We start from the raw sequence: 13,053 nt of genomic DNA, 5'->3' as shown, positions 1-13,053 counted from the left end.
AGAGCAGGATGGTGCCAGTGTCCCTATCTGAAATCCTGCCCACGCATGAGTGGCTTGGGAGCGCATGAATGGCAACTGAAATTGTTAAGTAGCAGCCAAGGAGACCTCATTTCCACATATCTTATAGGACTTCTTATGCCTTCTACAGAGTTGGACCATTGGCCCATCTACCTCAGTACTGTTTATATGGACTAGGAGGTGCTCTTGAGGGTTTCAGACAGGAGTCTTCCTCAGCTGCACCTGGAGATGCAGAATTGAATCAGGAATCTTTTGGATGCAAAGTGTGTGCTCTATCACTGAGGTGCAAGCATATGGTTGATGGTTAAATTAGAGAAACGCCTGTGGTGCTACAGTTCGAGTTAAGAGTCAGCAAGATGTATGTAGGGGTGTCAGACGAGGACTGGGGAGATCCAGGTTCAAGTCATGAACCTCACTGGGTGTCCTTGCGTCAGTTCCTAACTCTCAGCCTAACAGGGTTGTTGAGACTGAGGATTAAAAAGTGGAGGAAGAGGAACCACTTACAAATAAAACAAATAAAATTGTTTCATGCTCAGTAACAAGTTTCACAAGCAACTGCCTTTTTTCATGGTGACACAATCAATGCTAGATGCAATTTGTTCCTCAAAGAAGCCAGTGAATTAACTCACATTGATGATACCCTTGGACTGGCCAAATAGAGTGCATATTGCTTTCAATATAGAATAAAGTTAAATTTAAAAAACAACAACAGAAGACTGTGCTTACCCTTAGCTTCACATGGGTCCTCTTGCGAAGCCACTTCTCCCTGGGCTTAGAAGGAGTAAAGACAGAGACCTCCTTCCCATCCAGCTCCAGGATGCTGGCGTTCTCGTGCCTCATCACCTGAGGAAAGCATAGCCTGATCAGGGATTTCCACAAAGTGCAAGCATCTACTACACCCTGTTTGCAAAGTGGAAGATGCCTAGCTCTGGTGGCAGCAGAAGTCACTGGAGCAGCTGAGGTCACTGGACAGATCCGTTAACACCGAGGGGCCTTGGGGGGAGGGGGTGGGAAGACTTGGCCCTGAATTGTGAGGGGATTGGCTTTTCACCATTCAGCCCAGGTTGCCAGCTAGAGCTCAGATGATGTTTGGCTGGCACAACATGTTGGCAGCTCCCAGGAGGTGACCCAAGCAGACAGGCTGGGGGGATGGCCATCAGATGGGCTTTCCAATATCCAGTCCTTGCCCTATGCCTAGCCAACCCTGCATACTTGTTTTAGCCTGTTTTTGCATAAGTTGCAGCCTGTTTTCGCCCATATCTGTTTCTGTATGTCCTTTGTTCCATTATTGGGGGCCAGGTGCTTTGCACATGTTGTGTGGCACTAGCTGGGGCTCTGCACTTATTTAAAAGGAAAGGTTTGGGTTTTTGTACTCCTACGTTTTCCCTCTGCCATTTTTATTTTTAAAGAACTGGTAGTTATTCTAGATTAATTAAAACAGAGCCAAGGGGGTGAGTTTGAACAGATGGTATTTAAAACAATTAAGAGATGGGCAGAGTTGAATTGGTCAGGACTGCGACTGGAGTTTCCATTTGCATATTGAAAGTGCTAAATCAGGCATCCCCAAACTTTGGCCCTCCAGATGTTTTGGACTACAATTCCCATCTTCCCCGACCACTGGTCCTGTTAGCTAGGGATCATGGGAGTTGTAGGCCAAAACATCTGGAGGGCCAAAGTTTGGGGATGCCTGAGCTATACAGAAATGGCCACGCTTGGAATGGCCACTCTTGGAAGCAGCTTCCAAAACTGCCTTCCATTTGTAATGCTTCTTGCAAATTGAATGCTGGATCAGGTCTCTGACTCTTAATGTCTCGCCACGTGTTTTAGGGAGTGGATATACTTTTAAATTTTTTTATAACAAAGTATGTATACTTTTATGCCTATTCTCCTGTTAAAAATGTATAGAAGTTTATGAACATTAAAAAAACCAGTTTGACAACTGCTTTAGGGATAGAGGAAGGCATGCTGGTGACGTCACAAGTGCTAGCCTATAGGAACCCATCATACTCAGCTTCCCCAATCTGCTGAAAAAATTTCAAAACTCACCCATCCCTTTCTTGCAGCTCACTCCAGGATGAGAAGTATGTATGTGTGTTTCTAGTACAGTGAAGTTGTGTGCAGCCATGTCTGCCACATTCTGCAAACGTTTTATTCCTATAGCAGGAAAAGCTTTCTCCTACTGGGGGAATGGATGCAATCCTTTGTCATCACTTAGTCTGCTGTCCTCATGCGAAAGCTGTGTGCTCATTCTGATGGCATCCCAACCCTTTTCTCCCTGCTCTGGGGAAATCTTTTCTTCAGAAATGCGTTATTATCACACATTGCCTCCAGATCCACTGACTTCTTGACTCAGCTCTGCAGCACCAGACACTTCCTTGGATGACATAAGATTCCAGCAGATTTAGCAATCTAACTAAGGCAACTCTGGCTACAGGATTCTGGTAGAAAAGTGTTTCAGAGACCAATCTATCCTCTTGCCTCCTTTTCTGAATCTATCATATTGAGGATGGCAAGCATCTAGAAAACTCCATGAACAGTGCAATCCTATACATGGCTTTTCTGAAACAAGGTCTACTGAATTCAGGGGGACTCTGAATTCAGCCGAATGCATATAGGATTGCAGCTTAAAAGTAATGAATTTCATGAACTGGCCTAAACTATGCAAAACATTCATGCATTTAAACTGCATGCTTTATTTTAGTTGGTCAATCCTAGAGGTTTTGCTTTTACATAATTTTTGTTCCAGTTATTTTTTGTTATGATACTGAAAAGTTGAAACTAACAGAAAGTTTGTGAGAGGAGGGGTATGCAGGCAAGAAGGCTAGAAGATGTCACATCACACACATGCCCACAAATTCTTAAGTCAAAGCCCCCACAGTCGTCGTTGTCCCCGCTACCATCATGAGCACTAGAAATATGAACACTTTGCCAAGGGTATCATAAGCTACATTTATTAAGAGGGAGAGTCATTCATTATATTTGTAGCTTTGCCTCAGATATTTTCAGCTTGCAAAAATGCAAAGCAAAATTCATGATAAATTAGTGGTGTCCAGTTTCATTGAATAACTGTGAGTTCCCTCTGCAATTTAATACTAACAGAGGACTGAGGGTGTGTTCACATTAGAACACAGTGAAATAGTTTCACCGTTCTATCCCTCTGGCTGCTCACATCAGCAGGGTTTCATTAGTGTCAAACTAATTTCTGTTTGTGTACACAACAGAACAGAGGATGTTGCCCGGGAGAGGATGCATTTACCCTATGGAAAGGTTTTACACCTTGGCTAGAGATGGACTAGGAACTTAAGGACTCCAAACTGGTGCGAAGCAGGCTTGAGAACAGCACATCAAAGAGTAGCGTTTTGGATAACGTTGTGTGAACATGGATTAAAGACCTGGGGCTGGAAACACAGTGAGTGCACAGCAAATGGGAGTGTGAGCACAGTCCCTCTGTATGCTGGAGATTTGCAAACCAAATAGGACTGACCTGCCTGAGGAGGAAGGAAACCACATCTGTTGACTCCCAGTAGCTTGCATGGAAGAGGTGCGGTAAGGCCACCGTAGGGAAGGCGGTGAGGGCATCGGGGCAATAGAGAGCATAGTCTATTCTTTTCGTTCCCCACCATTTGGCAGCAACTGGGAACAAAACAAAAGGAGACAAAACCCCAACGTTTGGATTATTCCTTTCATGGAAAAGAAAAGTAAAAAATAATTCAAGTCTATTTCTATTTCTATTTCAGGCCCATTGCTTTTCCGACTAAAATGTCTGAAAACTCTCTTTCTGGGTGTAACAACTTTGGCCCCATCTGCACTATACAATTAAAGCAGTGTCACACTGCTTTAAACAGTCATTGCTTCCCCTAAAGAATCCTGGGAAGTGTAATTTGGTTTAATAATTCATGCTTCTTCCCTGGGAATCCTGGGAATTGTAGCTCTGTGAAGGGAGTCGTCTCCTTCTTTGACGATCACTCGTAGCCGAGAAGATTGTCTTCCATGAACACAGTCTTAACAGTGAGTCCATGACTGTGGAGGACAATTCTGGATCCACACGTCCTTCCACAGTGGGGACATAGGTTTCTGAGCAGGAGTTGATCATGGTGAGGGTTTGTCAAATGTGCCTTCCTCTTAGCACGTTTCTCCTTTTTGCCCTGAGTTCAAGCTTCTTCAAAGTCTATGATACCTTTGGTAAAGGCTGTTCTCCAATTGGAGCATTTGCAGCCCAGTGTTTCCCAGTTATCATTGCTTATGTTACATTATTTTAGGTTTGCTTTGAGAGCGGCTTTAAACCTATTTTGTTATCCACCGGTATTTCGCCTTCCATTCTTGAGATGGGAATGGAGTAGTTGCTTTGGAAGACGGTAATCAGGCATCCGAACAACATGACAAGTCCAATGAAGTTGATGCTGAAGAATCATTGCTTCAACACTAGCGATTTTTGCTTTTTGCAGTACACTGGCATTAGTTCACCTGTCTTCCCAAGGACAGTCGGTTGATGGAATTTTTCAAAGAGCTGGAAATGGCGTTTATAAGTGGTCCATGTTTCACAAGTGTAGAGTAATATTGGTAGTACAATAGCTTTGTAAATGAGCATTTTGGTTCACCTGTGCATGTCCCAGTCCTCAAACACTCTGTGCTTCAATCGGGAGAAAGCTGCACTCACAGAGCTCAGGCGATGCTGGATTTTGGCATCAATGCTGGCCCTTGTGGAAAGGTAACGGTCCAGGTACGGTAGGACCAAATGATTGACACTTTCCAACATTACACCATTAAGTTGGATTTGTGGCGCTGCAGAGGGGTTGTTTTGTGCTTGTGCACTTTGGTTTTTTTGGATATTGAGCAATAGACCAAACTTTTCATAAGCTTCTGTGAAGATATTTAGGATGGTTTGGAGGTCATCTTCTGAGTGTGCACACACTACGTTGTCATCAGCATACTGAAGCTCTATGATGGAAGTTGTGGTAACCTTATTCTTTGCTTCGAGCCACTCAGATTAAAGAGCTTTCTATCTGTTTGATATATAATTTCTACTCTGTTGGGGAGTATAGTTTCCAACACTCCCCCCGACCTTCGACACTGGCCGTGTAACAAGGGAAAGATAGAGGATGTTATCCACTTTTTCTTTCACTGCCTCCTATACGACGCAATAAGACCGAGGCTCCCTCTACTAATTCCTCTGCTCATTGCCTTGGAAGATGACTGCATGAAATTTCTATTGGTGGACGCTAACCCCAGGGTTACCCGATGAGTGGCCATCTACATCTTGCAGGCCCTGAAACTCAGGGCTCTTTTGACAGGCTAACTTTCTCTAGACTCAGATCTCTCTAAATATTTTGCAACAGACGAAACACACATGATGTGTCATAGTTTTTACCAAAATCTGTTTTATATAGCATGATTTTATATTCGCTGTTTTGCAAGTGCATTTGATACATTCTCTGTATAATAGTGGTAGGTTACTGCCTGGATCCTTTATGTGCTATGGCCAACCGGCTAATGCAATAAAATTTTGTTGTTGATGATATATAATTTCTACTCTGCTGGGGAGTTTCCCTTCGACAATGTGTAGGATCATGGCGATGAAGATAATAAATAGAATTGGGGTGATAACACATCCCTGTTTAACACCTGATCCCACTGTGAATGGTTCACTTTGAGAGCCATTGGTATCTGCAATTGTTGCCATCATGTTATCATGGAGGAGCAGAAGGACGTTCAAAAATTTATCTGGGCAGCCAGTTTTCAGAAGGACAGTCCACAGGGCAGTACAGTGTCGAAGGCCTCAGTCAGGTCAATAAGCGCCATATACTGGGGTTGATTTTGCTCTCTGCATTTTTTTTTTGAAGCTCTCCTGACAACTCTCGGCAACCATAACAAACTCCACTTCTCAGGATTCATATCAGGTTTCATATCAGTTAAACTGTCATGGCGACTTAAAAAAAACCCTGAAGCAGGGGTGGGGGAGTGTGGTGTCCCTTTGAGGATACTGCAAGAGAATTCTTCACTGGTACTCTTCACTGGTATTGCTTTTCAAAAAAACCTGCCTCTCTCCCAAGAAACCCTGGAAACTCAAACTGCTGTGAAGGGCAGGATGGTGCTGGTGTCAGCTCAATCAATCCTCCTGTCAGCCACATTCAGAGAGAAGTGCTGATCTTTATGTAATCAAACTGGCATCACTTACATACAAGAGGAAGGTATCCACATTATCAGTAGAACCCTGATGTTTGCAGAAGAGGAAACTCTTGGGGCGAGTCCCTACTTCCAACATCCCAGTGAGGATGAACATAGTCAGTGCTGCCTATGGGGTGGAGAACTGTAAAGAAAGGAGAAAGTCAGGTTGCGGGGGAGGAGAACAGCGTATCCTAGAAGAGGAAGCTGCTGGTTGGCACTTTGAACAGGAGCACTCCATGCTGCAGCATTTGGTTGCAGATCTCACTTGTAGCACAGCACATTCTCAGTCTTGTCAGCACAAGGGTGATTCCTAGGATTCTTTGTGGGAAGCCATGGCAGTTAAACAAGTATGAAACTACTATAGATTTGTAGCATGGCCATGTCCCACAGTAAGAGAGGAGAAATTAATTGGTGGTTCTTAGACGTTTCAGAACATTTTATGCTTCCCCCAAATTGGTGCCCTTCAGATGTTTTGCCCTACAACTTCCCATCAGCCTCAGCCAGCACAGAAAGCCTGTCATGGCCTCTGGAACAGAGGGAGTTGGGTTCAAACCACATATTAAACCGGGCACCAAAGTTCTTTAGGAACAAAAGCGGAAATTGTACTTCAGTCTGTCACTTACCTGTCTTCTCATTACAGTATAGCTATGTGTCAGGAGACCACCGCCGAGGCACCTTAGCACCTGCAAACTTACCATTTCTGGGTGTCTAATTTTTAAAAACACATATTCCCATACACATTTCTAAATCAACAACAGCCTCTCAAAAGCTGCTGAGTGTCAAAAGAAAAGGCAGGAAATGTATTGTTGAGAAAGGATGCCCCTCGCCTCACCAATTCCCACAGCAGATCCTCTCTAGGCTCCTTGTTATAGAATTTCAGTGCAAAGGCAAGAGGAGGAAACCAAACATTGTCCTGTTAGGAGAACTCCCATTTAGTTGCATGGAGGACATAAATTGCCATTCTGACAGCATAGCTTCAATTGCCCTGCTGGATTTCTCAAATTTATTCATTTGCCTTACCACAGATGTCCATCATAGAACAAAATAAAAAAATTCCTTCAGTAGCACCTTAAAGACCAACTAAGTTTTTATTTTGGTATGAGCTTTCGTGTGCATGCACACTTCTTCAGATACAGTGAAATGGAAGTTTTCCATTTCTAGTGCCTGGAAACTTCCATTTCACTGTATCTGAAGAAGTGTGCATGCACACGAAAGCTCATACCAAAATAAAAACTTAGTTGGTCTTTAAGGTGCTACTGAAGGAATTTTTTTATTTTACTTCGATCCAGACCAACACGGCTACCTACCTGTAACCATCATAGAACAGATTGTGTTGTACCAGACCAGCAAGAAAACCAAAACTTCTGGAAAATCCTGCCAAAAAAGACTTCCTTCCCCCCAGATTCTGACATAAGAGATGAGTAGTTATCAAAACAAACTTGCAATTATTACTACTCTCAAGCCAAAGCCATCTCATAAGCGGAGGTGTTCCAGCTTTCTATTTGCAGTTCAAAGCATTTATGGCCTGCAGCTGTGATTTTGGGATCCTCCGAACAGGACAGTCAAGAATAGCTGCTTCCTCCTAAGAAACAGCAGCAACAGTACTGCAAGTGCTGTGGAGGATTTTAAAATTAATCAGAGTGTGCACTACAGAGGTGGCTTGTTAGAGGCAAGAAAGTTAGTCATCAAAGCAGAGTGGAAGCAAGTGTTGTTTAAACTATGCCAAGATGGTGAAGGAGTCCCATGAAAAGCAGACCCATTTGGCTCTGGAGAGAGTGACAGAGGAGGTTAGTCAGTGATGCATCTTGCTCCCCTTGTCTCTCTCCAGAATACCTTTGTTGATGTCCAGGTCCGGGATCTGTAGAATGGCATCCACTTCCCAATGGGAGGAGCTCCCAACCCTTCTTCCTAAGGGGTTCTGGGAAATTTCAGGTTTAGGTGCCCTATGCCTTTTGGGTGAGGGTTGTGGGGGGGCCTTGTGTGGGAGGGCAAGCAGGGCTAAAAGGCTAAACCCCCTGGAGTGGGTGAGATGGTGTTTGTTTTCTAAAAGGAACATTTAAAACGGTAGGGGGAAAGACAAAACAAAAACAAAACACACACCTGTTAAAACACAAGTCACGCAAAGAATGCAACTTAATTTTTGTCCTTTGGTAGTGTGATGGGGCTATGAAGGAAAAGCACCGGCTGTTTAAGCAACAGCTATAATCCCCTCCCCTACAGACACTATGCACATCAAGGGGAACCTCTAGTTCTGCTCCTAGCAACCTGTGGTTCTTCCTGGCAGCACCATCCACACCAATGATCTAAGGATCCAGTCATTTCCTTCCCTAACTGCCCCCCCAACCCCCACCACTGTCTCAAATACTGCTTGCAGGTAGGATGGAGAAGTTTATGGACAGACTTTTTTCTTTTCTTAAAAAAGTAAAAGTATTTTAGTCATAACCCTAATAAATATTTAACTCTGCAACTGATTAATTCAAACCCATAGTATTATCAACTTTAATGAGGTGACAGCCTTAGAAAGTATTACATGTGTACCTCTGTGAGTGTGTGTGTATGTATTTCAGATGTGGAACAGCTCCAGCTTCTGATCCCTGAGATGCAAAGAGCTGGTGTAGAAATAATGGCTAGAGAAACGTGAGCTATGAATCGGCAAGCCCCTGGTTTGACTCTTGCCTGTGTCCGGGTGACGTGGCCTTAGGCAAGACACTCTAGCTCACCCCCCAATCTCTCCATTTGCAATATGGAGGCGAACAACACTGACTTACCTTACAGGGATGGTGTGAGGATTTCAATCAGATGATGCATGCACAGCACTTTGAATAAATAAGTATTAAAAGAACTGAAGGAGCATTGAAGTGAAACCAGACTGCAGCCCCGACTCTCTTTCTTTTCAGATGAGAATGCTTGTTCTTTTAGGCCTGCAGTCTGGAGACCCCAGAATCCCAATGACGAGAATGAAGCAGGACAGGATATCGGTCAACCCTTCAAGCTGCTCAGAGACCTGGTGTAGGGGAGCTAGTGGGAAAGGACGACATTTCCAGGGGGAAGGAACACTTACTGTTGGCTATGTTGGAAGCAGTGTAACTGTCTGCCATTCCCGAGACCTGGCTCGCAATGCTGGCCTCGCTGGCTCTCCGGAAGCCCCTGAATTGGGGGGCTGAAATGGGAGCTGAAGGGGATGCACTTTCCATGAAGACGCCACCATGAGACTGAACAACATCCGCTACAGAGACGAAACAGGGAAATCAAAAATATTAGACCAAACGGACATAGAGCATGGTGAGACGAACAGGGTGCAAAAATCAAATAAAATCAAGCAAAACATGCAAAACACACCAAGAAAAGGCAGAAAACCACCACAACTGATGTCAAATCAAATCTTTCAAAGCTGGTTAGATGGAATAAGCATTTCAACAGCACCCAGATCGGAAAATTAAACCAACACCAGCACAAATAAGCATAAAAAAGGTCCAGCAGCTCTGTAGTCATAAACAAAATAATTGCCTTGGAAGAAAACAGAAATATGTGACTGAGACCCTGAGTTGCCTATTAGATGGGCTCACACCAATATACAGAGCAATGTAGATACAAACTGTGTTTCTGGGAAATCAGGGCAGAGGGTCTTTCAGAAGCCCCCCAGGGATTCTTCCATTCAAACATCATTAATGGCGTCTTTACTGATCAGCTGCATTTGAGTTTTGGGTGCAAATTATAACTAGGATGCATTCTAAGTTCATGCATGGCACTCCCAAGAGCATGTGAATTGAGACTACACTCTAGAATAGGGATAATAATAATAATAATAATAATAATAATAATAATAATAATAATAATTTATTAGTACCCCACACATCTGGCCGGGCTTCCCCAGCCACTCTGGGCGGCTTCCAACAAAATATTAAAATACAGTAATCCATCAAACAATAAAAGTTTCCCTAAACAGATGTCTTCTAAAAGTCTGGTAGTTGTTGTTCTGCTCGACATCTGGTGGGAGGGCGTTCCACAGGGTGGGTGACACTAACGAGAAGGCCCTCTGCCTGGTTCCCTGTAACTTGGCTTCTCTTAGTGAGGGAACTGCCAGAAGGCCCTCAGCGCTGGACCTCAGTGTCTGGGTAGAATGATGGGGGTGGAGACGCTCCTTCAGATATACTGGACCAAGGCCGTTTAGGGCTTTAAAGGTCAACACCAACACTTTGAACTGTGCTCAGAAACATACTGGAAGCCATTGTAGCCATTGTAGGTTTTTCAAGACTGGTGTTATGTGGTCTCGGCGGCTGCTCCCAGTCACCAGTATAGCTGCCACATTCTTGATTATTTGTAGTTTCCGGGTCACCGTCAAAGGCAGCCCCACATAGAGCGCATTGCAGCAGTCCAAGCGAGAGATTACCAGAACATGCACCACTCTGGTGAGGCAGTCCGCAGGCAGGTAGGGTCTCAGCCTGCGTACCAGATGAAGCTGTACCAGATGACGTGGTCTGGTCTTAGTGTAACTCCTCCTCCTACCCGTGATCACTGAGATCGGTTGTCCCAGTGCATCCCTCCTGTGGAACCTGCCCCAGCCATTTTGTTGGCTGGGACCCATTGGGACCCCTGACATCAATACCAGGAAGGATTCTAGAGCAGATCATTAAGCAAATGGTCTGTGACCACCTAGAAAGGAACGCTGTGATCACTATAAGCCAGCATGGGTTTCTGAAAAATAGGTCATGCCAGACTAATCTGATCTCATTTTTTGACAGAATTACAAGCCTGGTAGATGAAGAGAATGTTGTGGATATAGCCTATCTTGATTTCAGCAAGGCCTTTGACAAGGTGCCCCATTATATTCTTGTAAAGAAGCTGGTAAAATGCGGGCTAGACAATGCTACCATTCAGTGGATTTGTAACTGGCTGACTGACTGAACCCGAAGGGTGCTCATCAATGGCTCCTCTTCATCCTGGAGAGTAGTGACTAGTGGGGTGCCACAGGGTTCTGTCTTGGGCCCAGTCTTATTCAACATCTTTATCAATGACTTGGATGATGGGCTTGAGGGCATCCTGAGCAAGTTTGCAGATGACACCAAATTGGGAGGGGTAGCCAATAACCCAGAGGACAGGATCACACTTCAAAATGACTTTAACAGATTAGAGAACTAGGCCAAAGCAAACAAGATGAATTGTAACAGGGAGAAATGTAAAGTACTACACTTGGGCAAAAAAAATGAAAGGCACGAATACAGGATGGGTGACACCTGGCTTGAGAACAGTACATGTGAAAAGGATCTAGGAGTCGTGGTAGACCACAAACTTGACATGAGTCAACAGTGTGATGCAGCAGCTAAAAAAGCCAATGCAATTCTGGGCTGCATCAATAGGAGTATAGCATCTAGATCAAGGGAAGTAATAGTACCACTGTATACCGCTCTGGTCAGACCTCACCTGGAATACTGTGTCCAGTTCTGGGCACCACAGTTCAAGAAGGATACTGACAAGCTGGAACGTGTCCAGAGGAGGGCAACCAAAATGGTCAAAGGCCTGGAAACAATGCCTTATGAGGAACGGCTTAGGGAGCTGGATATGTTTAGCCTGGAGAAGAGAAGGTTAAGGGGTGATATGATAACCATGTTCAAATATATAAAAGGATGTCATATGGAAGAGGGTGAAAGGTTGTTTTCTGCTGCTCCAGAGAAGCGGACACGGAGCAATGGATTCAAGCTACAAGAAAGAAGATTCCACCTAAACATTAGGAAGAACTTCCTGACAGTAAGAGCTGTTTGACAGTGGAATTTGTTCTTTTATCACCAGGATAGGCATTGCTTTCCCTTTCAGGAGATGTTCAGCAGTTCTGCCTTCTCTGCCACCCACCTCTGCCTTCTCCATCTTCTCAATTTCTCCACCTACTTGCTTGTTCTTCCTCTTGCTTTGAACACAGCTGAAGAAACATTTTTGTATTATTTTTAACCTAACTATCTTGCAAGTCTGAGTTCATTCTGAGCTTTGGCCCACCTGACCTCCTTGCAGCTGCTGGCTACTTGTGTATACTCTTCCTTCATGATTTCTCCTTTCTTCCATTTCTTACACATCACCTTCTTAAATCTCAGCTCATCTGTAAGCTCCTTATGTAGCCACACCGGTTTCTTTAGGTGCCTTCCACTTTTCTTTCTTGTTGGAATTGACTGCCTTTGTGCCTTCAGTATTTCACTGTTAAGAAACTCCTATCCATCTTGGACTCTCTTCACTTTGAGTATTTCTGACCGCGGGACTTCACCCAGTAGTTCCTCAAGCTTTTTGAAATCAGCCTTCTTAAAGTCCAGTGTGCATGTCTGACTACACACAGCTTTCCCTTGCCTCTGTATAATGAAACCCAAGAGGACATGATCACTTCCTCCCAAAGTTCCCAGTACATCAACTTCATCAATCAGTTTCTCCCTGTTGGTGAGGTCTGGGTCCAAGATGAGATGATCCCCTTGTTGCTTCCAGCAGATATCGGGATAGTTGAGGTCTCCTATATCCCTCCTTTTTGACTGTTTGGTAATCTGCTCCAGGAAGGCATAATCTGAGTCCTCAGCCTGGCTTGAAGGTCTGTAGCAGACACCCACAGTAAAGTCACTGTTGTTTCCATCTCCTACATATTTTACCCATATATTCTTCCTTCCATGGATCTCTTCCCAACTGTATACATCCTTTACATATAATTCTGCTACTCAGTGCTTTTTTTCCTTAAAAAAATGAGAGGTGTGCTCTCATTTTGACTCAAGAAGACCACCATTTTATAGTTCATATCGGGGGAAATAAATACAGTAAATGGACAAAAGTACAAAGATTCACAACATGTTTAGGAGTATGCATACCCCTGCGTTCCCCCCCCCCCAGAAAAAAAGCACTGCT

General features: G+C 44.1%; 1 protein-coding gene across 18 annotated transcripts in view; it reads right to left on the bottom strand.

The window, feature by feature from the left end:
- PITPNM2 (phosphatidylinositol transfer protein membrane associated 2) overlaps positions 1-13,053 on the bottom strand; it is a 217,622-nt gene that overhangs the window by 14,076 nt on the left and 190,493 nt on the right. For 14 of the 18 annotated variants that reach the window (XM_035098032.2, XM_035098045.2, XM_035098046.2 and 11 more), the window contains 4 exons: positions 9,245-9,409; positions 8,017-8,226; positions 3,503-3,651; positions 745-861 (listed from right to left, as the gene is read on the bottom strand). In XM_035098032.2, coding sequence (XP_034953923.2) covers positions 745-861; positions 3,503-3,651; positions 8,017-8,226; positions 9,245-9,409 — 641 coding nt within the window. Of the gene's footprint in view, positions 1-744; positions 862-3,502; positions 3,652-7,351; positions 8,227-8,601; positions 9,410-13,053 lie in introns of those variants that run through there. The other 4 variants (XM_035098047.2, XM_035098048.2, XM_060269817.1 and 1 more) reach the window with 3 other exon arrangements.

Source organism: Zootoca vivipara, chromosome 17, assembly GCF_963506605.1.
Source record: "Zootoca vivipara chromosome 17, rZooViv1.1, whole genome shotgun sequence".
NCBI lineage: Eukaryota > Metazoa > Chordata > Lepidosauria > Squamata > Lacertidae > Zootoca > Zootoca vivipara.
The sequence above is the reverse complement of the archived record's forward strand: the minus strand, read 5'-3'. Positions and strand labels throughout refer to the sequence as shown.